We start from the raw sequence: 27,581 nt of genomic DNA, 5'->3' as shown, positions 1-27,581 counted from the left end.
GTATACTGAACACAGTGTCAGCCAGCACATGCGTACACAGTTGAACAGAGGGGAGAAAGAGGTTTTCTGTATCTTTCCAACAGCCTTCAGCAATGCCTAAAACTTAATCTGGCAAAAGAAAAGGTGTGAAGGACAGCGCTGTGCACCACTGGCACGGGTCAAAACTGAAATCCGCATGGACACCGGCCCGGTAGCACCTAAGCCAATTTTGTGTGCATTAATACAAACACAGTGTGGGGCAGGCCTCTGCTCCTCTTCCATAACCTGTACCATGGAGATCTCTTTACTGTACAGTTTCGCTCTGTATTTTTAAGAAGCAGGGATGAGTCCTAGTCATAGGTTTGAAAAATGGAAATATTATGTCTTCCTATCTTGATTAATAAACTGTTACTTCTAAAAACATTTTCAAAAGGAGTAACTAACTAATACAGGCATTGTTTCAATTACTATAACAGGCACAGATAGAAGAGCAATATTGTAGATACAGTAGCGAGCATACAATTTTGCAGGCAGAAGCGTTCTTTTGGCTTGATTCATGCTGCCACATAATACCATTGATCTCAATCACTGTCAGTTCTGAACATTAAAATAATAATGTAGAACTCCTTCCCTCTTTATTTTTACACATTTATAATCTGCTTAAAACAGTGGAAGTTTGGAGTTAAGACATTCTTGTACACATCATTCAGTTTCTTAACAATCACATTTAATTATTATGCTGTATCTTTTTTGAGACTGTTCATAGAAATACGTCTTTTTAACCCCTAAGAATCATATTTGAATGGTACTTTGTATATATGATAATGTAATACTACATTGTATTTTAACATTTTGTAATGGTAAAGCCTTTGTACTAACAAAAGCTATTTTGTTATCTACAATGTACAATGTGTATTTTTCTCACATAAGATTGCTAGTTATCGGTAGTTACATATTTAAAAAAAAGATTATGAAAGGCTGAAATGTTTGAGGGAGTGGTGCAGACGTGCTTGACAGTAAAAGCAATGCTATCGGCTGTTTGGTGAGGATAAGGAAAAGAAGTCTATAAGCCCATGGAAATTTTGCCTATAGTTCAGTTGTTATTATTTTAGGGTTCCAGATTTGGGGTTAGTAGTGTAGCAACCATGCTTTAATAAATACATAATTAGATACTTTCAAAATACAAAAATACTTAGTTGCAGTACTAAAATCCTAAATGCTGATCTATACTCTTGAGAGAGAGAGAGAGGCCTCTCTCTCATAACTGGAGATCATCGAGTAGCACTTATTGATCACTTCTGTCACTGGTAGTTTTTATTGTATTCACAAAAGGGAGTTCCTTATTTTAGAACCAAAAGCTTTCAAAGTCACGTAGCTGTATCGCAGTGTTACATCTCCTTGGCTAATGCCAAGCCACCTCATTTTCTGTGTGCTTGTTTTATGGAAGGGGCAAGTCTTGAACAGTCAGAGGGTAAAAGCACTAAGGGAGCTGGCTCTGCCCAGAGGGCAGAATTAAATGGCACACGTAGCATCATTCATGCGATGCAAAGCTTTTCCTGTACAGAAACAGAAAGGGGAGAGCTTTCCTCTTCATGTGCTCTATGCCTGCTAAGCCTGCATTTAGTAGCACTATCTTATTTTATATGAAAATATATTTCCATTTAATTTTAAATTTCCAGGGGCACGTTAGCTGGCTGTATGTAGTGTTGCAAGGTAGAACTGTCCTTGGGCATGGAAGCTAGCACTAACAAGTGATACTCGGTTATTTTGAGGTCTCTCACCTGTACGTTGGCCTTCAGTCATTCTCCTATGTTATCTTTTCAAATTAAAAAGCAAGACCACTCTTCAAATATTAAGAAAACTTAAGATGGCCTTGAAGGGCTTTTTAAATTTATTTTTTATGTTTTTGCTGCTGTTATGTTCTATAGTTGATCTAAGCCTTTTATTTTGAAAGTGACAAAAAACTAATGCAGAAAGGAGAAACATTTGGAAGTGCAGTTGCACTTTCCTTCAAAAATGAAGACGTGTATTGATTTCAATGAAATGTTAGTCTGGAAAGAAAAATAGAAAAGCATTTTAATAGGTTCAAACCATTTAATTTCTTAAAGGCCTATTTATTTTTTCTGTTTTGCAGTGGCTCTTGGCTTCAGGTCTTTTTAATATCCGCTATAAGATTTTTAAAACTCAGTGCCCAAGTGTATCTTTACAAGATTTTTTCTTTTACAAGAAATTTTATTTTATTGAAGCAGGATATATTTTTTAAGTCACCACATTGCTTGCCATAAGGAAAAAAAAAAGAAATCAGCTGCTTGCTAAGTTCAGAGATGGTACTGCTTTAAAAATTATTAAGTTCCCTCTTTCTCTCTTCATTCTTCCTACTTCACATACTTACAGTGTTGGGTTTTGTTTAAGTAATGTGATAAAAAATTTGCATTTTCTTGGAATATTGATGTTGAAAAGTTGTTCCATACACAGTAAGTATAGGCAGTCACTTTGGGTAACTAGTGAATGCTATTATTTTACCTAAAATTGGAAGCATTTTTTTTCTCACCAATTTAGATAGTGTGCAAAATGCTTTTGCCATTTCTGGCTGGCAAGAGTACTGTTCCTTGCTTTTACATAAATAGTTGGCTAAGCCACCTAAATTCAAATTACTTACCATTCTTCATTTCTTATTCTTCCAAAGACGCTCATGAATGCATAAATGTGTGACTGAGTAGTCCACCTCTTCCATGGAGCAGGCGGTAGAGATTGTATCATAACCAGCACTGCAGCATTTTCTGCTCTCTGTCTTGTGGGGGGACTTGGTCAAGGGTTTGGGGTTTCTGTACAACCCCTGTGCGCAGAATGGGAGAGAGCTGTACTACAACGCCATACCCCTTTTGGCTGTGTCACCGTTATCAGTTTGTTTCAGAGGAATAGTGCAGACTTAAAGCAGATCTCCTGATCGCCCCTGCCTGTTTCCCTTTGGTTTGGGTCTCAGGGCAGTTTTGATACATACAAACTAGACTCCTTGCAGAAGAAAGTCTACGTTGTCCAACCCATAGCAGGGACGTAAGGGTCTGGACCAGTCGCTGCTCCTCTAGACAGGTTCCCACCACGTGGGGGGCAGATGTTCAGCCCAAGGGACCAGACGAGGTCTTCGAGATGGGTTAATGTGGGGGCTTCAGCACCAGCTGCTCCCGAACCCCTCCTGTTGTGGCAAACTGCCTGCTGATGTAGACGGTGTTTCTTTCAGTGGGTTGTACTTAGGTGCCATTTTTATCCAGACGGAGATACCTTTGAGGTGGAGGATGGCAGGGTTCTCGGTTACCGATCCAAGAGTCAGACAGAAGCAGGCTCCAGAAGAGCCCTTCCTGCAGGTCTCTGGAATGACAGACCTCCATTAACACAACTCAGTAACGGAGAACAGCACCCTGAAATCACACCCTTTAAAATAAGTGTCCTAAGTATACCTATAACAGAAAAAGGATGTAATTGCTACAAACGCAATTGTACAAATCGGAGCTAGCAGATGAGAGCTGTGTGATAGGAAAGCGTAGATCGTGGAAGAGCAGAGGTGCAGAAACAGACGGTGGTAAAGGGCTGGGGGGCAGGGCAGACAGGAGGGGGAAGTTGTAGAAGTTGTAGAAGCAGCAAAGATGTCGTTTATACTGATTATAAAGCTGTTTCGCATGCGTGCAAAAGAAAGACATGTAAATAGAATAGGAAAGGGGAAAAGGAAGGGATGGTTTTTGGGGAGGTAGTGCCATGCTTGCAGCAGCTGCCTTACTGGATGAGGAGGTGGTATGAACCCGCCAGAAGGCCTGGGCTGACAAATCGGCACCTCCCTGAGGAAACGGGAGGGAAGAGGGGGGCTGTTCCTTCAGGAATCTCAGGTCATTCCAAGAGCGGTATCAGCAGTCCCTGCTGGCTTTCCAAGGGGTATGCAAATGAATCCTGGAGTTACCTTTTCTAGGGGAACCCCTGCCCATAATAAAAGCTTTATTTTAATTTTACATTAAAATTGAACTTATGTTTTGAAAACGAGGAAAACCAATCAAACAAATGCATTTTAAGGTAAAGTATGTTCTTTACAAGGATCTTCAATTTGAAAGGGAATCACCTGGTAGAAATCCAAGGTATCTGGTCACTACACCATGTGTCTCAGAAGTCTCTGGTCATCTACAGTGTTTGAAACTTTGCAGACTCTTTGGCACGCATTTACCTTGGTTTTTTTCTCTTTTTGCGACATTTGTTTACTCTTGTTTCTCATCAAAGCCACAAACTTATTTCTTACCCTTCCCGCTCAATGTGCTACGTGCCCTTTTTGTGCAAACGGATCAAGCTGTGGGGCCCAGAAACAGTAATTTACTCATCTTGCCTTCGTTAGCGCAAACAGTTGTGTTCATCTGGCAAGGCTTCGTCCCAGTTCTCCATGCCAGGCGTTTCCCTCAGAGACCCCTTACTGACTGTAGCTGGAGGTTTGTTTGCTTAAGTGAAAGACTAAGGGGACGGTGTCCTAGAGAAGGCATTTTGTAGCAGCTGATTGCTTAAAGAGAGCCTTAGGAAGCTGCCCGTAGCCATCCCCCAATGATGAACGGGCAGATGAAAGAGGGTGCTGCTTTTATTCATTAGCATCTCTCGCCCATTCTTGACTCTTTTCCCTTTTCTGTTCAGATCTGTATTGTATTTTAAAACCAGAAATGTCTAAGTGGAAGAGAGTTACAGATTAAGATAGCGTACAGTGAAATTACTAATCAGTAACACATTCATAACTGCTAGCAGTGTTTGCCACAGCAAAAAGCAATGCTCTTCAGGTTGAGTTGTTCTAATGTAATAAATGTAGCTGCTTATAAATTAAAGGTAGACTGACCTTGGAAATATATATTATAAGGAAGTAGTACAGGTATTACTTGCCCTTTTTTTAATTCTCCTAAATTCAAACACAGCTGACAGATGAGATTAAAGATTGCAAACGTTTGTGCCTAACACTGGCTAAGCTCTGGGTTAATGAAACAAACAGCAGTTGGAAAGTTGGTGAGATAAACAGTTCGTCAGTGCATGATTTATGGGGAACCGCTCTGTGATGCAAATGTTTCTGTTGAAAGAAATTTATAATAAAGGCTCTTTATAACAACACTGCAGCAATTTATGCTGAGACATTCTTGTTTCTTCTTAATATTCTGCGGCATGGGATCAGAGACATAGAAACCCTCATCTCCTATGGTGGCAATCTACGTACATACACAGATGGGGAATATTTTTCTTCCGCCTTAGACCATCGTACCAGTCGCCAGCAGTGTGTGGGAAGGCTCAGGTGACGGGAACGTCCTTCCCCTCCTCTGTTAGGGTAGGCTGTCCCGTATCTGCCCCGCGGTTGCTGTAGGGCAGGAGCGTGTCACCGGGGTGAACAAGCGCTGCGCACCGCCTGCGTTCTCACAACCGTCCCGGCAGCCGCTCGCTCCGTAACGAAGGCAGCGTGAAGCTGCTTGCGCTGCCCTGATGGCATGGGGCCACCTGAAAGTCAGGGGGGTCATCATGTGGGTAAATGACACTTCTCTTGACATTCTAGGTATTTTGATGTTTTAATGAGGGAGAAATGATGCAACATGATGATCTTTCTATGTCAAGTAAAGCTGGGTGTTTATCTGCTTTGTGTTCGCTTTCAAAAATTCCACCTTCTCCTTCACTTGCCTCATTGTTCTGCAGAAACTTCACACTACACAAACACTGTCGTGTTGCGGAGACCGGAGTTAATTGTCAGAATCAAATCCAGAGAACAGAAATTTAGAGCATCAGTAATAAAGGTCCTGCGATACATGGCAGATTAATACAGAAATCTTAATTGTAAGGTGTCTTGCCTTTTTTTTTTTTATTTCAGTTAGCCTCTTACCATAACTGTAATATCATTTGTATGTGCTAATTGACTTGTAAATGTCACTCTAGAAGACATTCAAGAATATGAATGTGAATCTGCTCTCAAAAACTGTGATGTCTCATTTTCTCTCCTCTCGAAGGCTTTATTCATGCTCTTTTTCTGTTGCTAAATCAGCTAGCAGTGGCTGTTGTTTTTTCCTGTAGAAATTATTTTTTTCTTTGAATTGTTTTCACATAACGAATCAAAACTCTTTGATGAGCACAGATGAGTTTAAGACATGCTTTTCAGATGTGCAGTATATTCAGTTATTAATTTTTTTCTACAAACGATGCTGCTAATCTGCTGTGCTCTCAGATGAGTGCCTTATTAAAATCTTCAAATTTTATGGTGCCCATTAGTAAAAATGTGAAGTAAGAAAATTACCAATGAAAATTCCCTGTTTATTCAAGTGTAAATTGATACTTACAAAGTATACGTTGGTTTATAGCCAGGATTCTGAAATTACAGCCTTGTCACTTAGGGACATACCGTAGTACTAAGCAGGCAGTAAGCTAATGTACTTCTAGGAAAAGTTTTTCTTTCCTTGCCTCTTGTTTCACGCAAAGTTTTTGGTCTACCAGATGAAACATAAAGGTTAAAAGTTATCATCTCACTTGAAGCACAACGGAGAAAGATGGAGAGGGAGGGCCTTGTGTTGCAACCCCTTCATTGTCAGTAATGTGTGTGTAGATTTCATGAACTTCTAGAGCAGCTTAATTCATTTAATTATTATTATTAAATATTATTATCTATTTAATTGCTAATCTGTATGTGTGTGCATAACAAATCCTTTCTTAGCTTATGAATCAATGTAGTAATTTTCAATATTTTGTGTTGATTAACTTCTCATTTTTGTGTAATTAACACGAGCATTTCTCTTGCTGGCTTTTTATATGCTCTTTATATGCCTTTGTATATAGCTCGACAAGGAAACGTAACTTGCCTTATTGGCAAAGCAACGGCACTTAACGAATGTAAACCAAACTAGTGTATTAAACTAAGCTTCTGTTTCTTTCTTTTTTTTTTCTTGCAGAGCTGGAGTGGACCAGAGAAATTACTTGCTTTAGATGAACTGATTGATAGTTGTGAACCAACGCAAGTAAAACACATGATGCAAGTGATAGAGCCCCAGTTTCAAAGAGACTTCATTTCCTTGCTCCCCAAAGAGGTGAGACGTACAGGTTGCTACCGGGCTGCGCAGCGCGGCGGCTGCCACCTTTTACAAACTTCCCTGCGAATTACGGCGTTCAGTTTTGCCAACGTAGTGATGCAAACTGATGTTCGAGGTCCACGGTTTGGTACGCTGCCATAACATGGCGACTGTAATTTCAGATTAACGTACATTTATCTCTTGATAGGCATGTAGATACCTGGAAATACGGATAACTCCTTTAAACAAAATCCCAGTAGCTTTAACAATATCTCTGTATCTTAATTGGGCTGATTGTGCTTTTTTATTGAGAACTAATTCTGTGAGGGCACGCACACACAAACATTTCCTCTGGATGCAAGACCTCTCTGCACATTATTCTGTAAGTATAAGCATTATTGTTTAATGCTTAAGTGGTGGGGTTTTGGTACATATTATCTTTCAATTTACTTTAAACAAACTGAGCCCTAAAATCTCTACCAAAAAACCCCAAAGTAAACCCAGAAAAGCACTTCTCACTAAGGCTAAAGCCAAACCCTGATTAAGCAGATCTCTTACAGTAAACCCTTTACTGCGAATCAGATCATGTTGTATAAGGTTAAAGAGAAACTAAGATTTAGATTTCAGCATGTGTAACTAAATGCTGTCCACAGAAGAGTAATCCTTGATGTCCTCACAACTAGAACATGAGGGTGGATACAAAAGATTACAAACCCAGTTTGCTGCAATTACTCAATGGACTATTGTAGTTCATTTAGAAATGGTACTTCTGACCTTGATTGATTTTAGGGACTTGAAAATTGTTTTGTTACTTGGAGTGGGGAGGAAGTCTCTTTTCTTTTGCCAGATCTACCGCATGTTGGGTTTTCCATGTGAAAACTTTCAGGAGGGCCGAAGTCTTCCTAAGCCTTCAGTTACTAATACATTACAAAGCAAGTTCTTAAAAGATATTCTGGTGCTAGTATTTGGTTGCTGTGTTTCGCATGGTCTTACTACCTGAAGACTGTTCTGTATCTCTGTTTCTTGATGTTTTTTCTGGTGTCTGTCCTATTTTTGAAGACTCAGATGTACAAGACCCTTCTTTCCTCTTACATATTATCATAGCTTCACGAGTTGGGAAGTGTCGCAGCTTTCCCTTGCTGGTTAGCATTGGTAAGGGTTGGAAGCAGTTTGTGGACCAAGTATTAACTCGGCACGCGTGACACGAGCCGAGTATTTACAGCAGCATTCCTGCGGCAGCCTTCCTCCTGACTGGGAAGGACGCTGCGGGAGGAGAAGAGGCCTCTGTGTGGTTGCCGTGTTTCTAGAGAAGCTGCCCAAAGCAGCCTTAGTTCAGGGGCGGGGGAAGGCAGCAAGACTTTATCTTCTGAGAAGTCAGAAAATACTTTGCCACTTCTGCATCTATTAAATCTGGAAATTTAATACAGAATTGATAACAGTAACTCACAAGTCAGTTGTCTTTGCATGATTCAGTGGCAAAACTAATTTGAGTACAACCAGGGATCTAGTTATGCTGTAACTAATGATCATGTTGTTATTTCTGTTTGTTTTAGCAGTTTCTTCACAGAAAAGATACGCTATTTAGCTGTAAAACTTCCTTTGTCATTTATATTTCTTGACTCCATTGTAAGCTACTTGTGTTTAATTTGTTTAATTTATTTTTAGTGTTTGTTCTTGCCTCTTGAAACCAGAATGTTGTCAAGCACTTAGCTTCATGAAAGGCTGACTTCACCAGCGAAGCTGGCTTTGAATAATTTTAGCTTCCTAACCCCCAGTCACTGTCACCAAAAGTAACCGAGGTAAACGAAAAAACCCATGGAGCTAACTCCACCACCTCCTTTCCTTTTTGAAGCTCATTCTTCACCCAGCTGTCCGAGGTGATGCTGTCCCCAGCTACTTGTGCTGGCTGCCGTGGGGGGTGACGAACTGAGCTGTGGGGCACGAGTGAGTTGTTAGGGTCAGCAGCTCCGTGAGCAGGCTTCCCTGTCAAAGCCAGCATCCCGTGAAAACACGCTCTCCTGAGTTGTCGCTCCCCATTAACATCTGTAGTTATCTCCAGTGCTGTGGGATGCAATGCCGTGATTTTATTACCTGACCAGAACAAGAAGATGACTGCGACAGGAGGGCTTTTCTTCAAAAGCGTTTTCAGCAATTGCAAAAACAGTAACTTAATCGCTGAATAACCAAGAAAATGTTTGCTTTCCTCCTGAGAAAACATGCAGTCAAACAATTAATCTGAAATGAATACTCCTGTTTTCTTGCTGAGACTTTAGAAATAATTATTGAAATTACTTGTTTGTGAAAACCAGGTCTAGAAACCAACTGATTAGGAGTTTTGCTGAAATCAGCCAAAGAAGTTTTGTTGGTGCCGTGTGTGTGAGTGAAGAAAAAGGCAAGAGACTGCTTATTATCGGGTATTATTAACGCTGCAGCGGAGAGTAGTCACAGTTGAGTCAAAGGTCAGATCTTTGCTACCTGAAGTCTCCTTATAACTAGATCCATGAGCCGAGACAAAGGGACGTCATCTTTTATGCACTGCTAATCTTAAAGTCAACTGTGGGCTGTGTTGACCCTTGATGACTATTTAGATAAATATAGTCTAAAATAAATGTCACCCATATGTAACCTGTTTTAGAATCAGTTGGCTCGCAGGTTTTAATTAACACCATCTTAGCAAGCGTCCTATCTGTATAGCTAGGACAAGTGATATTTAAACAAACTCTGCTGTCAGTTAAGGAACATCCAGAAAAAATGGAAAGCATCTCTTTCACGTTTCAGTCTTGCTGCATGCAGGACTATCTGACGTGTGTTAGGAAACAGCACTTCTTAAATAATTTTACATACCAGGAATTAGGACAGAAGGTCTAAAAAGATGGGTACAGTTGTCGCTGGTGTAATATATGATACCAGATCCTAAATGCTGACTCCCTGAGCAGGGCCAGAAGGAAGATTCCTCAGCCTTATGGCCTGGGGCGCAGACGGGATCTAATGCATAACTTAAGGTGCAGGTCCCTCAAACGCGGAGTCCTACGTGCCCAACGTGAGCAGCAGGTGATGACTTGCAAATAAGGTGTGTGTGCAGTCAAAATGCAAACAAACAGCTCTGGCCTACTGGATTTTTATTTCCTGCGCAGTCACTGGCTGCTCTAGATTACTGAAAGTAAATGTTTCTCACAGTGGAAGGCCAAGGATCTGCTGAGGTCCACAGCCTACGGTTATGACTTCCTTACTGAATTTCAGTCTGTGCTGCTTTGAAGGGCAGGTTCTATTTATATACATCATAACTCCAGCTAAAAACTAAACAAAAAATCCTAATCACAAAAAGATACGTGAAGCCATAGTAAAAGTGGATGATCTGATTCCCCTGACGACTTTTGCATTCTATTGGTTACTGACAAAGACCTCACTGTTTCAGCATGCAAGTAGTCTTCTGCATCACGTTTTGTCAGTACTGTTCTTTCTGCGGAGTTTTTAGCCGTGGAAGGGACTTTCCTGCCTCTTATCTTTTCCGTGACTGGTGAGATGCGTCGTTGCTTCAAGTAGAAAAGGTGTACTTGGTTATCGTACTCTTAAGGATAGCTGTCCCTGTACTTTGGATTGTTTTAGATGCCTCTGGCCCTGCTTAAGACTTCAATACATCTGAAGATACTTGTGGAGATCTGGGGATTTTATCGTGGTCATTATATAGCTTAGCTCAGTCAACTGAAGTCTGAATTCTCCCAACAACCTTTAATTTTGTCACATGGAAGAGTTCATCTTCTGTTTATCTTCTGGTGCTTATCGGGATTTCCCGTATGTTTTTGGTAACACGCTGTGTACAGTATCGAAGTTAGGTATTTCGGGCCTCCTGCATCCCAGCCCGTAACACCGCGTAGGAAGGTGTTTGCATTCTAATGAGAAAATGAGCGATAGGTACGCTGCACGCCCTGCAGCTGCAGAGTGCTTCGGAGCTCAAGCGCACGCAGCATTTACGTTGTCTGGAGGCAGGCTTCTTGAGTGACATTACTCGCCACAACATACTTTCCTATTTGCTCACAGGGTGAGCGTTGTATTTTCTAGTTAAACTCTCAAAATAACTTCTGGTATACATGTTAGCTAAAATAACGTACACAGAATTACGTTAGTAATAATTCTGTTCGTGGTTCAGAGTAATGGGGATTACATTTTTAAAAAGATAACAGTGATTCCAGCTGACGTCTACTCTCTTGCAAATATTAAAATCATTTCTGATGTGATGTGTATGGATTTAGATACTTAAGATGATTGCTATGCTTTCATGTGCCCACTGGAGCAAACTGTAGCTCTGTTAAGTTTCTGAGATTGTTTAATAATTTATTGTTTCAATTTTCTGTATTTCAGCCCCTGATGTGTGATAATACTTGGAGTTACTTCACTTTTCCTTTCGAAAGCAATACGGAGAGTACACTTTCTTTTCCTTTTTTACAGCTGGCACTGTATGTGCTGTCATTCCTGGAACCCAGGGACCTTCTGCAGGCAGCCCAGACATGCCGTTACTGGAGAATTCTGGCTGAAGATAATCTTCTCTGGAGAGAGAAATGCAAAGAGGAGGGTAAGGCTGAGCAAAACGATGGATGTAATGGTCAAAGCATCGCTGTCATAAAAAGTGCGGTTCATTTACATAATAAGCTTAAAGTTTTATGAAGGCAATTCGGGTGACTTTAAATTTACTGCTAGTGATGCTTTGAGCTACGTGGTATGTAGCTCTGTTGAAAGTAAGAAGCAGAAATAACCCATGGAGTACTAGAAACAAAACTAGAGTTAAGGTCGGACATCCTATTTATAAAGTAAACTAGGTGTACATTTTTAAAATAAAATTAGTTTTGCTTTTTAAGGATTATTTTTATTCAAAATACAACCAAAGCAAATAAGAGCCGAGATGTAAAAATGATAGGAGTATAGTCTTGCAGTTTGTAAATAACGGGGAGGAAAAACTGTTTCAGTGGTTGAGTAGAAGGGGTGCTGTAATTTCACATCATTTGTAGGACAATTAACAGAGAAAGGGCACGTGGTAGGGGAGAAGGTGCTAACTTGATCGCTTAGAGAGGGACACGCAATCCGTAAGCCGCATGGGTATCACCTGCTCGTGCCACATTGAGAAGATACAGCGGTTCAGCAGCAATACGAATGGGCAAACAAAGGCTCCCAGGAAAGTAGCCACATATTTGAGCATATTTGAGGAAGAATGTAAGTTTTTATTTTTAAGGAGAATTATATGAACAAGGAGTCGGCTCTGGGGGGGCAGAGCACATGCACGTGATCTCAGAGCAGTAACCCTCCCGGGCACAGGGACCTGTCAGGCTGCCTCCGAGCGTGGAGACAAGAACTTGCAAGACGCCGATGCAAAGACTTTAAAAAAACCATGCCAACGCGAATGTAGCTGGCTGTTTGTAAAGGCACCTAAATTAGTTTTCTTTTGCAGTGGAAACCAGGTGTCTAACCTCTTAAATCTTCTCTAAAGATTCGCCTCTTAGAAATTTCAGTGACAATGCACTAAGAGGACAGAAAGAGAAAAAAACGAGGAGGTTGAGAGGGGAATGAGCCTACGTTTGTGAGCTTAGAAGTAAAAATAAATATGGCCAGGCAACGAGAGCACAAACGGAGCAGTATCGTAGACTGCTTAGCCTTAGTGAGGCGCTCAGTAATATGAAGGAGCAGTTAATTCGAGACTTGTAGATAAGAGACACCAGAGAAGGGGCTAAAAGCAGAAGAGTGAAATCCACGTACTGGCAAGAGACAAGGCTCTTGCTAGTAACGCAATGTGGTGGAGAGAGGAGCTGCATCGAAAAGAGAGATGGGTGAGGGAATTGTAAAAAAAAAAGAGAGGTATCTGTAGTAGCAAGGCTAAAACAAAGCCCACCCGCTTCAGTGTCCATTCAGAAAGGGCATAGCTATACTTAAATTCCAGCCTGGAGAGGACAGTGCCAAAGGCACACAGCCTTTCCAATCAAGAAAAGAATTAAAAGCTCACTAATATCAAGAGTCACGATGAACTTAAAGGTCATGAAGATGGGTGCCCAGAGAGGAGGACGGCAGACAGAAAGGTGTACTTTTCGAAGGGTTCCAAAATGAGCGTACGAGCGGTGATGGAGTTTGTTGGACGATACCCATTTGAACAAGGCACTATGCCGCAGAAAGGGGGATTCGGAACAAGCGAGTAGGTTGCCAGCAAGGAGTGATGAACTAGAGGATTTTCAGCCATGATTACGGTAACGATTACGCTTAAACGACAAGGAAAGGTGTAGTATAAAGAGCTGGGGAGCAGGGCGGCGTCGCTGACGCCTCATGCACATATTGGCATGCGGGAGGTTGTTACGTCAATGCAGTGTTTAATGTCAGAGGGCACTGGAAAGGTTTGGGACGGAGAGAAGTTGTTTTATTTGGGGTGGCCTCATCTCCCCCCTCCCCCCCCTTTTTTTTTAAATTCATTTTAGGGATTGATGAACCGTTACATATCAAGAGGAGGAAAGTAATAAAACCAGGCTTTATACACAGTCCGTGGAAAAGCGCCTACATTAGACAACACAGGATTGATACCAACTGGCGGCGGGGAGAACTGAAATCACCCAAGGTAAGTCTCTGAGCTATGTCCATGGTGCCACGAACAAAGCAGGATCAACTCATAGGGTTTTTTCTTTTCTTCAGACAAGCCAGACTATCCATGCACAAATGTATTGTTACAGGAAAAAAAATGAATGTATTTTGGCTTAGCCTGGCTTTAAAATAATTTGTGAGCACCATATTAGCAAATCAAAATGCGATTCTTCATACAGCAGAATTCTTCCACTGCTGTTTTAAAAATTTCTGTACAATTCTATGAATTCCTATAAATAGGCCAGTCTGAGACAGATAATCTCAGAAACTTGATTGGAAATACTTATATTTAAAATTAAACATACACACACATATATAATATATGTAAATATATATATACGTATTTGTAGAGCTGGGCCATGTCACAACATAAAAATACTCCACAACTATTCTGTCATCATTTCATGCTTTATTTTTATACAATAACTTCATTCCGTGCTAAGATTTTTTTTGTTTTTTAAAATATTAAAATCCTTTAATGATATTGATATGTTACCATTACACCTTTTCCAATATGAAGATATGAAGCAATACTTCAAACCTTTTGTAAAATAAAATAGCAACTGTCTAATCAAACCTGGTATTGAACACACAGTCAGAAACATGAAGAAAACCAATATTCATGGCTTTTTAAGGTTTTAAGGCAATTTGCCTGTTTTCTTGGTTACTGTCCCAACAAAATAATAAAAATAAGAACAAAAAAATTCCCATGGAAAACCTCTGGCTATATCCTGCTGTTTATTTGGCCGTGACTTACGTACATATCTCTGGCAACGGCGCTCTATTTCTTGCCTGGATACGCCACATCAAGTTATCTTGGAATTATTATTAAAATTACAGCCTCAGGCATTATCCAAATGCCCATTTCATTTCGATGAACATCTTGAAAAGTGTTCAGATATCTTAAATAAAAAACTCCTCATCCTGTGTATTCTGATAAGGAATTTTTTGATGTATTGTAGTAAAATATACTGAATTGCAGTTTTCCCCAAATAAAGCATTGAAAATCCCACCTCTATAAAGCCACATTCCAATCTGCGTTTCCAGCACATGAAATTATCGCTTTTGTTTGTATTTAATTGAGTTAACGGTTTTCTAGTTTTTTACTTTGGTGCTGCCTGGCATTTAATAGATTACAATGCTCAGCTGGTAAGGAAAAAAAATTAGATATAGTCAGCCTTGACCACTGAAATACAAATATGCAGCAAATAATACAACCCCTTCCTTTTTGTTCAAGATTGAAACGACTCTTAAAAGGTAAAAGAAGTAACTCAAGTAAAAAAACAGAGATGGAGTAACTGCAGAGGATTGAGCAGTGTCCAGTTACTAATGCAGCCTACCTGTATTAGTGATTCCTCCTGGTACTTTTAGGAGGCTTACAATAACTGTAGCGTGCTTGCTAAGCAATGCAGCATCACTCCATGGAAGAAGGAAAATACCTTCTCTGGTCCCAGCTGGCGGTAAATTAGACTTGACACACGGGATTAAGGGGCCTCATTATTATTGAAGCAACTCTAGCATTTTATAATTTATGAATCAGAAGAGCACTTTGTTTCTCCTGCTTCCCTCTAATCTCCTGCGTTAAATTGTGACTGTAGATTTTTATGTTCTTTATCGTCAGGTGCTCAAAGGCCACGATGACCACGTGATCACGTGCCTTCAGTTCTGCGGGAACCGGATCGTGAGCGGCTCTGATGACAACACCCTCAAAGTGTGGTCCGCGGTTACAGGCAAGGTGAGTCGCTTACTTTGCTGAGTCCCGTAGGGAAGGAGCTACAGGTAGAGCACCGGTACGTCAAAAACGCCGCCGTGCCATCAGACGGCACTGCAGGGTGGTCTTTGGTGCCGTCTGGTGCAAGAATCAGAAAAAGTACGGGTAACCATTCGGGTCATCTTTTCCTGCACAGAAACTATTCTAGTTCAAAAAAGTCACCTTGATGTGAAATTGCAATGCTGCTCATGTTACCATTGGCATATATCCTTGTTCTCCTGGCAATTCTGCTATTCTTGTGGAGCCGTTTGTGACGTGGATTCTAAAGAATTTGGACAGATACGTTACTTTATCTTCCTTAAAGCTTAATTTAGCCTGCTTTTACCCCTCTGGATCTCCCTTCCTCGCTTGCCTTCTAGTGTTCTTTCTGTTGTTTTCAAGTTGTTGAAATGGGGTGTTCATTTTACTGGCTCTGATTTCAAATACAGAGTTTGTTTTTCTTTCTAAGCTACTACATTGCTGAGGCACCAAAGAAAAAAAAAGTAACTTGTTTTAGGTTTAAATATTTCCTATTAAATTAGATCCAGCTCAGGCAGGAATTTAATAAGCTTCAATAATTTAATTTTGGCTTAGAGAAGCAAAACAATATGTGCAATCAAAAAGACAGTACTGAACATTTCACTCATGTGAGAACAGCACAGCAACTCAGCACACAGATTTTTTGTTTTAAGGTGCCTGGCTGACCGTGCTCCAAGGATACAGAAAAGGCCCCAGGGAAACAGTACTTCTTCCTTCTAGACCAGTATTGCGTGTACTTAGCTTTGTTTTAATGATACAGTTACGTGAACAACAGGACAGCTGTTGGGGATAACATGTTTAAGATGTGCAAGGGTAGCCACTTCATAATGTTGAAGCAGAATGTATTAAGCATTTGTCTTTGCATGCCTAGAAGATCCTTGACGGGACTGTAGATACCACGGGGGGAAGAATAAAATTAAAAGCAACAGGCAGCCTCACCCTGCCTCTGTTGGCTTCCCTACAACAAACTGTCTAATGAAGGAACCCATATTGAAATTTGCATTTTTTAATTGAAAAGGGAAGCCTAAACTCAAGTGACTAATACTTCCTTTGTACATACCACCCTCTCAAAAGCAAAATGTTCCTTTAAATATATAAAATTGATCATAGTAGTGTGACTTAACAATTCCTGTTTGGTGATTTTTTGAAAGTAATTACAAATCCTAGTGTGACTATTTACCGCAAACCTTTAAGACAGCCAGAAATTGTATATGAAAGATGGAAGAGTGCTGTATCAGCCCTCATGCTTACTGATGCTGAAGAATTAATAAAATAAAAAACCCCTAAAGGTTGGTTTGTGCAAATGAACATGACTAAATAATTCCCTTGACAGATGTAAAGCCCAAAATAAGGATTCTGTGTTCTTACTGCTTTAGAAGGATGATTTCTTAAAATATGAGCAAATCACTTGAAATTAAAAAAAAAGGGGGGGGGGAAGTGTAAAAGTGAATAACAGCTATGAACTAAAAAAGATGGATTTGATAGCAGTGAATTAAGTTAGGAGCCAGGAATTGCAGAAGACTGGTAAAAAATGTTAAAGAACAGGAAATCTATGTAGAGCAAAAAAGCAAGGCATTTTCAAGGATGTTAGAAAGAACAGGATATTAACAACAGAAATTAGTATACTATCACTGATGCAGAAAAAATATTTATTTTGGGAGAAAATTCATGTGATGGAAATAGAGCATGCAGCGATAACAGAACACTTCATTTCGGCAGAAACTCAAAAGGATGTTAAATATTGGTGTGTTTTCAAAAGGTATGAGCACAAGGAGAAGATCCGAAAAGATGGCCAGAAAGCTAAAATGTGTCAGTATTTAAATGGAGTAAACTGAAAGACTGGGTATTTAGGATACATTATCTCAGATAAAAAATACTGGACTACGTCAAGAGGAGTCAACTAACAGTTAAAGGAAGGCCACGGCAATTAATGCCACTTAGCATTAGATTACAGAAAAAGAGATCATCCAACTGTCTTGACCTCTTTTCCTGTGCAGTTACAGGTTTGACTGATAAAAATAATAGTGCAGAAATAGACGGCTATGTGCACTGCAAGGCTGTATCCCCATGACACGGCTGAAGAAAATAGAGCAATGCAAAAATCAACATGGCACATATTTAAATGGGTTAGAAAGTGGGTAATTATAGAGATCATGTTGTTAATGTAAATGCAGAGTCTTCATGGAGTATCTTTCTAGAGGGGTCTTGCAAGGATCTCTTCTTGTCTGTGCTAATTAGCACTTATTGCTGCCTGGTGAGGAAGCATATATAGTTGTTACTTGTAAGGAATACAGGCTGAGAGACAGAGACAAGTCATTGTTCCAGAGCGACGGAGGTTTTGCAGAAGTAGGTGTGAGCAAAGACTGTCTCTACGTGGTGAGAAATCATGTCATGCGTTTGGGATCAAAGAAGGTAGGCCGTGCTTATGTAGCGTGGGATTCTCTCCTGGGCAACAGTAAAGTCTGAAAAAGGTTTGAAACGTGATTTTTCAGGATTGATGCTGTGGCTGTGGTTTACAGAACGTGATGTTTCTTGGATAAACAAACCGAAAAATAAGAGTATATGGTTTATAGATTGGTGGTAAAACTGCTAAGTGAATGCTCTCTCCAGTTCTAACACACGTAGGCTTCAGAAAGCTACTGGAAAACCTGCAGTGACTGAAAAATGCCAGGAAAATGACTCAAGGCTGCAAAACATGCCCGGTATTGGAAATTTGGAAAGACAATTTAGTTTATCAAGGGGAAGATTATAGGAAAAATTCCTTATAGCTGAAGTACCGACAACGGAGAGAGAAATTTGATGAGAGTATTTTCTAAAAGGTGGGATTTTGTAGTTCAATCACAAAGCAGTCTCCAGGGGTCTTCTGGCTCTTGCTATGAGAGACTACTGTTACCTCGAAGATTACTTTCTCTTAAGTTTCCATTCAACTCTGTCAAAAGGGTAAGTAAGCAAAATATTTCTTTTCAGTGTTTGAGAACCCTGGTTGGGCACACAGGCGGAGTCTGGTCATCACAGATGAGGGACAATATCATCATCAGTGGCTCTACAGACCGAACGTTGAAAGTCTGGAACGCTGAGACCGGAGAATGCATACACACCTTGTACGGACACACCTCCACCGTGCGTTGCATGCATCTCCATGAGAAAAGGTAAGGCTTTGTCCAAAGCTCCAGCCACAGTTTGGCTTGTAGTACACCCCTGTGTTCACAGAAAACGTCTGTTAGACTTGGGTACCTCATCCAACACCGAGTGAAATACAAACCAGGCGAAGCATTCACACTAAACTACACAAATCAACACAAGGGAGGAGATGATTAATAGCAGCAAAAGCATAAGAGTACTAATTAAAGAACAGAAAATTGAGTCACGTACTTTATAAAGTCACATTCTACATTATTTCAAAACTAATTCTTTGTTACACTGTGATCCAGTCTCCCACACTCTGAATAATTTCTCCCTTTTGTCAATCCTATAAAATTTTACTCATTTTACAGAATGACTTTTTAAGTATCATCACTGCAGTATTTTATTAAAATTTTAACTGATTATATCATAATTTCTGCAATAGTAAACCATGTCTTGATTCAATGAACATGGCAGAGCTCTTCTGCTTGGCTGTGGCATGGAGCTGGACAGAGTGCCTGTTGGTTGCACCACTTCTTTTTTGAAAAACAATGAGGTTTTTCTTTATCAATGCCATTAATATTAATTCCTTCTCATTTCTGTTCTTGCCTAAAGAAGCTTTTAAAAGTATAAACTGAAAAAATCAAGCAGAATAACACTTGTTACTTTACTAAAAGTAAAACTTCTAAAGATATTCTTTGTTTAATTGTTATAATTAGTTAACTCAGTCATTAAAACAGAAGGCTCATAGCACTGGCTTGAGCTCAGCATACTCCTAATCTTTCACAGATAGATGTAACAGTCCCTGTTGGTTCTCACGGTATCGTTTTGCTGTTCAGGAGCGAAGTGCCTTTTTAAATACTGATTGCTAATTGTATCAAATAGACAGATCCTGAGGAGATGAGTAGAGCAAAGAAGAAAAACACTCAAGTCATTTGCGACCCTAATAAAATGTCACACCAAACCAGATCTTTGGTGGCTAGTGGACTAATGCTATCTAATGTCCCAAATTAAAACTCATAACTGATTTATACCCAAGTCTAATTGTTTTAATACTTTTATGTCCAATGCTAAGTACAGGAGGGGTTTTCTTGTTCCTCCAGAGTGGTCAGTGGTTCTCGAGATGCTACTCTGAGAGTTTGGGACATAGAGACGGGCCAGTGTTTACACGTTCTGATGGGCCACGTAGCTGCAGTTCGGTGCGTTCAATATGATGGCAGAAGGGTTGTAAGTGGTGCATATGATTTTATGGTCAAAGTGTGGGATCCGGAGACAGAGACCTGTCTGCACACGCTGCAAGGGCATACTAACAGAGTCTACTCATTACAGGTATGTGATTTTCATCTGCTGCTTTACTTCCCTTAAGTAACATTTAAAGTTGGTTTATTTCACCTTGTTTATTGGGGGTGCCTACTCCAAAATTATACAGGCCACAGGAATATGGAGGCATCTGTGATATTTCCCCTCTTTCATCTTGTTACACTGGTTACATGTTGTCTTAATTTAGAGACTGAGATTTTTTTAGAGGAGCTTGGGTTTTTATAGCACCCAGTACAATAAAGCCCAAATCCCTATACCAGCAAGTTAAGTAGTTTTCTGGGTTGTTGGGTTGTTTGGTTGGGGTTTTTTTGAAATCTTGCATGTATTTTGGAACTATGGTTTTGGTTTCCCCAAAGAAATTCTATGTTACTACTTCAAATAAATCAGATGATATAGTAATTGAAAATGCGCTAAAAACCCCACTGGATTAATGTTCTGAATTATGCAGAACCGTTTATCTGTATTTTGTAGTCCCATCGTCCAGTTCCAAACTGTAATTCACAGTGAGGCTGAACCTAAAATTTTAATGCCCTGATGTAAATCTCCAGCTTTCTACTTCCTCTTCTCTGAGTAGAGGCCAGATCTACAACTGTGAGGCTTTGTCAACAGAGACATGTTCTTGTAGATGCAGGTTATTATGGTACCGCTCTGCTGCCAACCAGTCACCCCGCTGCTCATCAGAACTGTGCTGGCAAAGACGTACATAGACCTCATGGAGGCTCTTCTTACCTTTACCAACCCAAAAGATCATCTTGTTCATTCAGAGAGTCAAAGCATCACTTCCAGGCATTGAACGGCGAAAGAAATTAATTTCATGCTTGTGCCTGTTCTGACCACAATCTGGCAGGACTTGAAAAAGAAATGAACAAAGACGGTTCAAAATCGGGAAGTTGCATTCAGCACGTAACTGCTCTGGTTTGTGGCTCAGAAAGCGAAGCTCAGTGCTAGAGACATTTTTCATAAACGCTTTCATCATAAGGTCTCTCGCCATAATAGACTAAATACGAACAAAATACCTAATTGGTTTAGTTTCCCAACATATGTAGGAAAACTTACTCCAGCTCTTCTCTTACATTCATATGCTGCGAAGGATTCTCTAGACAAGCAGCAAACAAGTTAAAAATGCTGTACTACCTACCTATCTCTCAAAAATATTCTGAAGGTTGTATTTCATCTAGGGCAGTTTGAGAACAGTCTATGTTATTCTGCCTTCGCTTCACCAGTGGCTCTTGGTTTGGCCTATGAATATTTGTGTCTTGCTCTGATACTGTAGTAATAATGGATCAAACAATGGGCTTATATTACACACCGGTACTATTTACGCCCTGTAAATGGAACCTGGTATTCTAAAACAAATTTCTGGGAGGCAGGAGGCTGCAGGTGCTTACAGACAGAAAGAGTCTTCAAAATTACATGGTGAGCTCCTGCCCTTGGCCTGGAATAGCCCCAAATGGCAGAATTCCCATAAATAGAATATTCACACAGACTAACCAGCCCATCCTCCCCATCCCCGCTCCATGGCAGGTTCTATGATACCTCAGTATTTCCCCATTTGTAGACCCCCTAACATTTCCCAGAGATCCTTACGCAGCATTTGAAGACTACTGACCATGTTGTGTTTTCTTACTCTTGTTCGCTGCCTTTGAAGTAATCCACGGATTCTCAGGGCTCGTGGGTAACAGCTCAACCACTGATCCAAACCGTTGTCTCTTTGACTGTAGCAATATCAGAGTAAAGTTTTTCTCGATGCCCAGCCCTCTCTTGCCAAATACCCTATGTACATGGAATACAATTAATTTGCGGGAAAGGGGGAAAGAACTCAAACTTTGACACATCAATCCGGTTTAGTTCTGTTTAGGAAAGAAAAACGTTCTGTAGTGTTTCCACCCAACAAGTCTGCTGGGCTACACAGCACTCCTTGTCCTTTATCTGAACTCAAATTAGTTCTCATCCTCTTTTGAAAGCAGGGTGCCCAAAACAGGACGCAAAATTCCAGTCAAATCTGTCAATGCTTACTAGAAGCGAGAAGTTATTTTACATGCCTTATATAGCGTACCCCTATTTCAGATAGCAGAGCGGGGGTTTTTAGTATATTTTCCCCGACAATGCCACGTATCCAGTAGATAAGCAGTCTGTACGTGCCAGTCGCTATCTACATTCTGTGGAACCTAGGTGCCATGCCCAACCATGTTTGATTATAGAGATCTATGATGTTAGTTTTCTGCAGGTTTTATAAAAAGCAGCAGTCTCAGATAGTTGAGTTCCCTTAACTGGGCTCTTTCTTCACCATTAGTAGATACCAGTCCGTCCACGTGGACAAGTCGTGTGGGATTGCCCTAGCTGCAACAAAGACTCCTGCCCAGCCTCCATTCTCCCGGGCTGCAGCTGTACCTTCATTCATTCCCTGCCAAGCTCAGATCTTCACAGTTTTCTCTTGACTTTTACACTCTTTGCTTTGGGTCAGTTCCACCATTTCAAACGTCAGCCAAATCCTCGTGAAAATACTACATGCCAGACACCCCCCTCCCCAAACTCTTTCTGATACCTATAACCATGCTGTGAACAAAGTTCTGAATGGGATAGTATCCCTGCATCAAATTTGCCTGCCTCTTTGTGAAAATACAACCAAGACTTCTGCTGTTTCACATGGCTTTTTACTCTGTCACAGAAAAAAAAAGAACCTCATATTGGTTAAGATCACTTTCCCACAAATCTGCTTACTGCTACTTACCGCATTGCTAAGGGCTTACAACCAGCTTGATTATTTGTTAGTTCTTTCTGGAAATTGACCTTAGGCTGACCGATCCATAATTCCCCATCTCCCATCATCATCTCCTTCAATAAAGAAAGGAATTGTATTTGCCATTTGAAAACTTGTCTGTCTTCCATGGGTTCTGAAAGATAGCAGCAGATGTCTCGGAGATTGTCTTAAAACAACTTGCCTTATGTGGGTTTTTTTCCCCATTCTAGCAAAAGCTCCTACTCGGTTGTCAGTGGTGGTCGTGCCGTGAGCCTACACTCAGATGGCTGAGGGCTGAAGCATAAAAAAAAGTTAAATAGCTGGCCTCAGTTGGTGTTTCCTTCCCACTGAGCATAAATGAGCTTTTTTATTATGGCCTTCCTCTTGTTTGTGGGGGTTTTTTGGGGTTTGGTTTTTTGGGGGGTTTCAGGTTTTTTTTTTACAGCATAGTGTTTTACCATCCTTAACAGCTCTCGCTACTTTTATCTTGTTTTGTGCCCTGCCTTTCTGATTTTGTCCCAGTGTGCTCTTTTAAACACGCCCATTGATCTAGTTTCTACTTTTTTGTGCAATTCCTTGTGCTTTAGCCAAGTGGGTCTTGGTAATTTACTACACTTCCTATCTTTCCTTCACACGAGGATAGTTTGTGTCTTTAAGAAAGTGCCAACTCTCCTGAACTCTTCTTCCCCTCAGAGAACAGATATATAAAAACCTCATGGGAAGGAAGTCTCAATTTATTGAAGTATTCCTCCTTGAAGCCCACTGGTTTTATTCCACTGCTCTTTTTTGAGAATTCTGGACTCTTACGTCGTTGTCACTCTCTCTCAAGTTACTTTCTACCTTTATAATCTCTACAAGTTCAGTCCTTCTGGTCAAAAGTGTCTCATCTCTTAGCTGATTTCTCTCCATGTTCATCATCTACATATTTTTATTTTATATGAAGACCAGAAAATCCAAGAATTTGGACATCTGGGTTAGCCTGTATACCTTTCCCAACAATAACTAGGAAGTTAAAGTTCCTTACTGCACACAATTATGATTATAAAATGGCTAAACCCAGCATTTTTCTATTACATCCCTTCCATTTTCCTATGTTTTGGCTTCTGTGTAGATGATTCTGGATTACTGTTGTTACCCTTCTCCAGCTGCAAGCCCCTCTGACTTGTGAAAAGCAGGTTTGGCTTGTCAACATCTTTGTTAGGAAAAGAACGTTCTCTTACTATTGCACACTGCAGTACAGTCAGGATTCTGTTGTGTTTAAGAGTTGTGTTACATTTAAAAGACCAGTGGTTCAAGAGTCTTTCTCCTTGAACCCTACAGACCAAGTCTACAACACGAAATTGCACTGACCATGAATCACCTGCTCTGACATCAAATGCGACCATCTCTACTTAGCCTGAATTATCATTTTGTAACGCAGCTTCTGAATATATATAGTATCTAATGTTGCATTTAGTGAATTAAATGCTTAATAGCCTTCTCCGTACAGAGCACTGCAAGATCCTAATGTAATTGTTTGTAATAGATTTACCTTTCTTGTAGTTTGATGGTATCCATGTGGTGAGTGGATCTCTTGACACTTCCATCCGAGTTTGGGATGTGGAGACAGGCAACTGCATTCACACGCTAACAGGCCACCAGTCTCTCACAAGTGGAATGGAACTCAAGGACAACATACTCGTGTCTGGGAATGCCGATTCTACAGTCAAAATCTGGGACATTAAAACAGGACAATGTTTACAGACATTGCAAGGTGAGCTTAAACTACCTTCACATAAATCAAGCTGCCTGCAGTAATCTACATTGCAGATTCTATATAAAAAACTTTTAAAATTACATACGAAGAAACAAGCATGGACCACTTACAACTTCAATATTTTTCTGATGACAGCTGTATGATCTTTCTCTGAATTAGAAGAACAAAATGTATTTAATCTAATCTATTCAAATCACTTGCCTGTTATGAAAGGCAGATGGTCTGGACTGATAGCAATTTGCTACGGGTATATTAGCCTAATAAGCCACAGAAATATGTAGGAAATGACATCTCAAAACAGTCAGTCAATGTATTTATTTAGGGGTCACTTGGATGTTTCAAAGCCTACTGATTAATTGGATCGGGAGGCAAAGTACACTGTCTGTTGCAATAAATTGAGAGAAACGAGTGGAAGATGTTTTCTTTATTTCAGTAAGAAGAAAGATTTCCATTTCCATTCTGACAGTTGCCACTCAGGCATCATGCACACAAACACGTTGTTTCGTTTCCCCCCACAAAAAAGGTCTTATATCATATGCAGCGTCGCGGGCTGGAGCAGAAAATTAAATTTCACTGTAAAGCAAACTCTGCTGTTTTAACAGTATATATTTATATGTCAATATATAACGGTCAATATTTACTGATAGAGTAATCTCATAATAACACTTCAAAGGGACTTGGAGACAAATGCTGTCAGCAGTTACCTCATTCTGGATGGTGAAGTTCATTTTCATGAATGTCCAAGTGCACGCTTGCCCTGCTGTTCGTACGCAACAAAACGAGACCACTGTAACAAAGAAGGAAATACGGGGGGATTTTTCTGTACCTGCATTCACTTTTTGAAAGCGCAGCAAGGCTTCTGTACCTTTTAATGCCCCAAAACGGAGTTAACGCATTTAGGTAGAAAAAGCTGCATGCAAATAGCTAGGTATTTATTTTAGATGCAGTGCTGCCTGACATTGCTTTCTAATTACAAATGAAAATACTTTGGTTTACCTTTACAGGTCCCAACAAGCATCAGAGTGCTGTGACCTGTTTACAGTTCAACAAGAACTTTGTAATTACCAGCTCAGATGATGGGACTGTAAAACTTTGGGACTTGAAAACGGGTGAATTTATCCGAAATCTAGTCACATTGGAGAGCGGGGGAAGCGGAGGCGTCGTGTGGCGGATCAGAGCTTCTAACACAAAGCTAGTGTGTGCGGTTGGGAGCCGCAACGGGACTGAGGAAACAAAGCTGCTGGTGTTGGACTTTGACGTGGATATGAAGTGAAGGGCAGAAAGATGAATTTGTCCAAACGTGTAGACGATGTTCTCCTTTCCCTCCCCCTGAAAAAAAAAGAAAAAAGAAAAAAAAGAAAAAGGAAAAAAAATCCCTTGTCCTTGGTGGTGCAGGATGTTGGCTTGGGGCAACAGATCCTAAAGACCTACAGACTACGAAGGAGAAGACAAAGATGACAAACTATAACTGACAAGAGAGGCATTTGCTGTCTCGTCACATAAAAAGGCTACATTTTTGACCGGGGCAGCTTTGCAAAAATACGGCTTTCAAAATGAAACCAGGTGCAATTATTTCTTTACTTTCCTCCAGCTGCTCCTTGAGCAATTTGGAGGTGAAAAAAAAAAATTGTTACAGTTCTTGTTAACAGGTTATTTTACCACAGAGATCTTGAAAGAAGCTGCACAGGTGAGCCTGCTCGTGCACCCCTGGGCCCTGGCAGCCCCTCCGAGCAACGCGCTCTCCCTTAGCCCCGCTCCGAGCCGGGGGTTGGAGCGGACAACCTCCAGCCGTCCCTTCCAACCTCTACGAGCAGTCACTGGTTGACTTTCAAAAACTAGAGAGCATCTGCAATGAAAAAAAAAAAAAAACAAACCAACAAACAAAAACAAAGAGTCCATTCCTGGTGTGGAAAAGCTAAAATATTACTGTGAATTGTTTTGTACAGTTTTATCGGAGCTTTTTCTTTTTTTTCTTTTATTCCTCTTTTTTTTGCCAACCATTGCCAATGTCAATCACAGTATTAGCCTCTGTTTAATCTATTTACTGTTGCTTCCATCTACACTCTTCAACGCATAAGTTGCTCTGAGGTGGCAAGTTGTCCTGGGTTTTGAGTCCTCTGATGGATTTAATTCGCAATGCTGGTGCTAGAAGTAGGTCTTCAATTACGGGATTGTTGTCCCACCCCTGTACTGTATTCCCAGTGGCCAAACTTATTTATGCTGCTAAATGAAAGAAAGAAAAGCAAATTATTTTTTTTTATTTTTTTTTTTCTGCTGTGACGTTTTAGTCCCAGACTGAATTCCAAATTTGCTCTAGTTTGGTTACAGAAAAAGACTTTTTGCCACTGAAACTTGAGCCAACTGTGCCTCTAAGAGGCTGAGAGTGGAAGAGTTTCAGACAATTAAGAGTGAAGTTTGCCTGCAAATAAAGAATTGAGTGTGTGTGCAAAGCTTATTTTCTTTTTTCTGGGCAAAAATTAAAACACATTCCTTAGAACAAAGCTATTGCAGCCTGTTCTGTGGGGAAATTTTTCTTTGTGAGGGCTGTGGTGAATGGAATGAACATACATTAAAAAAACTGACAAAATTTTTAAAAAATATTATAAAATACAAAAATGAAAATAAAGTTGCTGGTCAGTCTTAGTGTTTTACAGTATTTGAGAAAAAAAACAACTGTTACAGTTATTGCTGGGAGGAACTGACAGAGCAAAAACTTAACGTTTTTGTAAAGATGTCACATGCAAACAAAATGAGAAACGAAAGAGTCAAATGGTTTGCCTCATTCTCCAAGAGCCACAACTCAAGCTGAACTGTGAAAGTGGTTTAACACTGTATCCTAGGCGATCTTTTTTCCTCCTTTTTTTTTTTTTTTTGTTTTTGTTTTATTTATAGTCTGATTTCAAACAATCAGATTCCAGTTGGTTAATTTTAGTTATGTAACAACCTGACATGATGGAGGAAAACAACCTTTAAAGGGATTGTGTCTATGGTTTGATTCACTTAGAAATTTTATTTTCTTATAACTTAAGTGCAATAAAATGTGTTTTTTCATGTTAGCATGTCTTTTTTTCCCCCCCCCCTATTTCTTCTTGTTAATTTAATATCATATATCCTACAAAGGGTAAAGCAGGTCAAGTTGCTCAGCTTACTGGTAGATGCTAAAATATGTCGCAGGACTTTTTATGTAAGCCTTCCACAAACAGGTGCGCAAGT

The 27,581-nt window shown here is 40.2% G+C and overlaps 1 protein-coding gene across 2 annotated transcripts in view; it reads left to right on the top strand.

The window, feature by feature from the left end:
- Positions 1–27,311, top strand: part of FBXW7 (F-box and WD repeat domain containing 7) — a 192,026-nt gene extending 164,715 nt beyond the window's left edge. The window contains exons 5-12 of one of the 2 annotated variants that reach the window (XM_082316415.1): positions 6,912–7,046; positions 11,475–11,598; positions 13,481–13,617; positions 15,262–15,375; positions 18,397–18,578; positions 19,656–19,881; positions 24,155–24,365; positions 25,373–27,311. In XM_082316415.1, the coding sequence (XP_082172541.1) occupies positions 6,912–7,046; positions 11,475–11,598; positions 13,481–13,617; positions 15,262–15,375; positions 18,397–18,578; positions 19,656–19,881; positions 24,155–24,365; positions 25,373–25,641 (1,398 nt within the window). In that variant the 3' untranslated portion in view covers positions 25,642–27,311. Of the gene's footprint in view, positions 1–6,911; positions 7,047–11,474; positions 11,599–13,480; positions 13,618–15,261; positions 15,376–18,396; positions 18,579–19,655; positions 19,882–24,137; positions 24,366–25,372 lie in introns of those variants that run through there. The other variant, XM_082316416.1, reaches the window with a different exon arrangement.
- The last annotated feature ends 270 nt before the right edge of the window (positions 27,312–27,581 follow it).

This window comes from Platalea leucorodia, assembly GCF_965183815.1.
Source record: "Platalea leucorodia genome assembly, chromosome: 6".
Classification (NCBI taxonomy): Eukaryota; Metazoa; Chordata; class Aves; order Pelecaniformes; family Threskiornithidae; genus Platalea; species Platalea leucorodia.
This window is presented reverse-complemented; position numbering and strand designations above follow the sequence as displayed.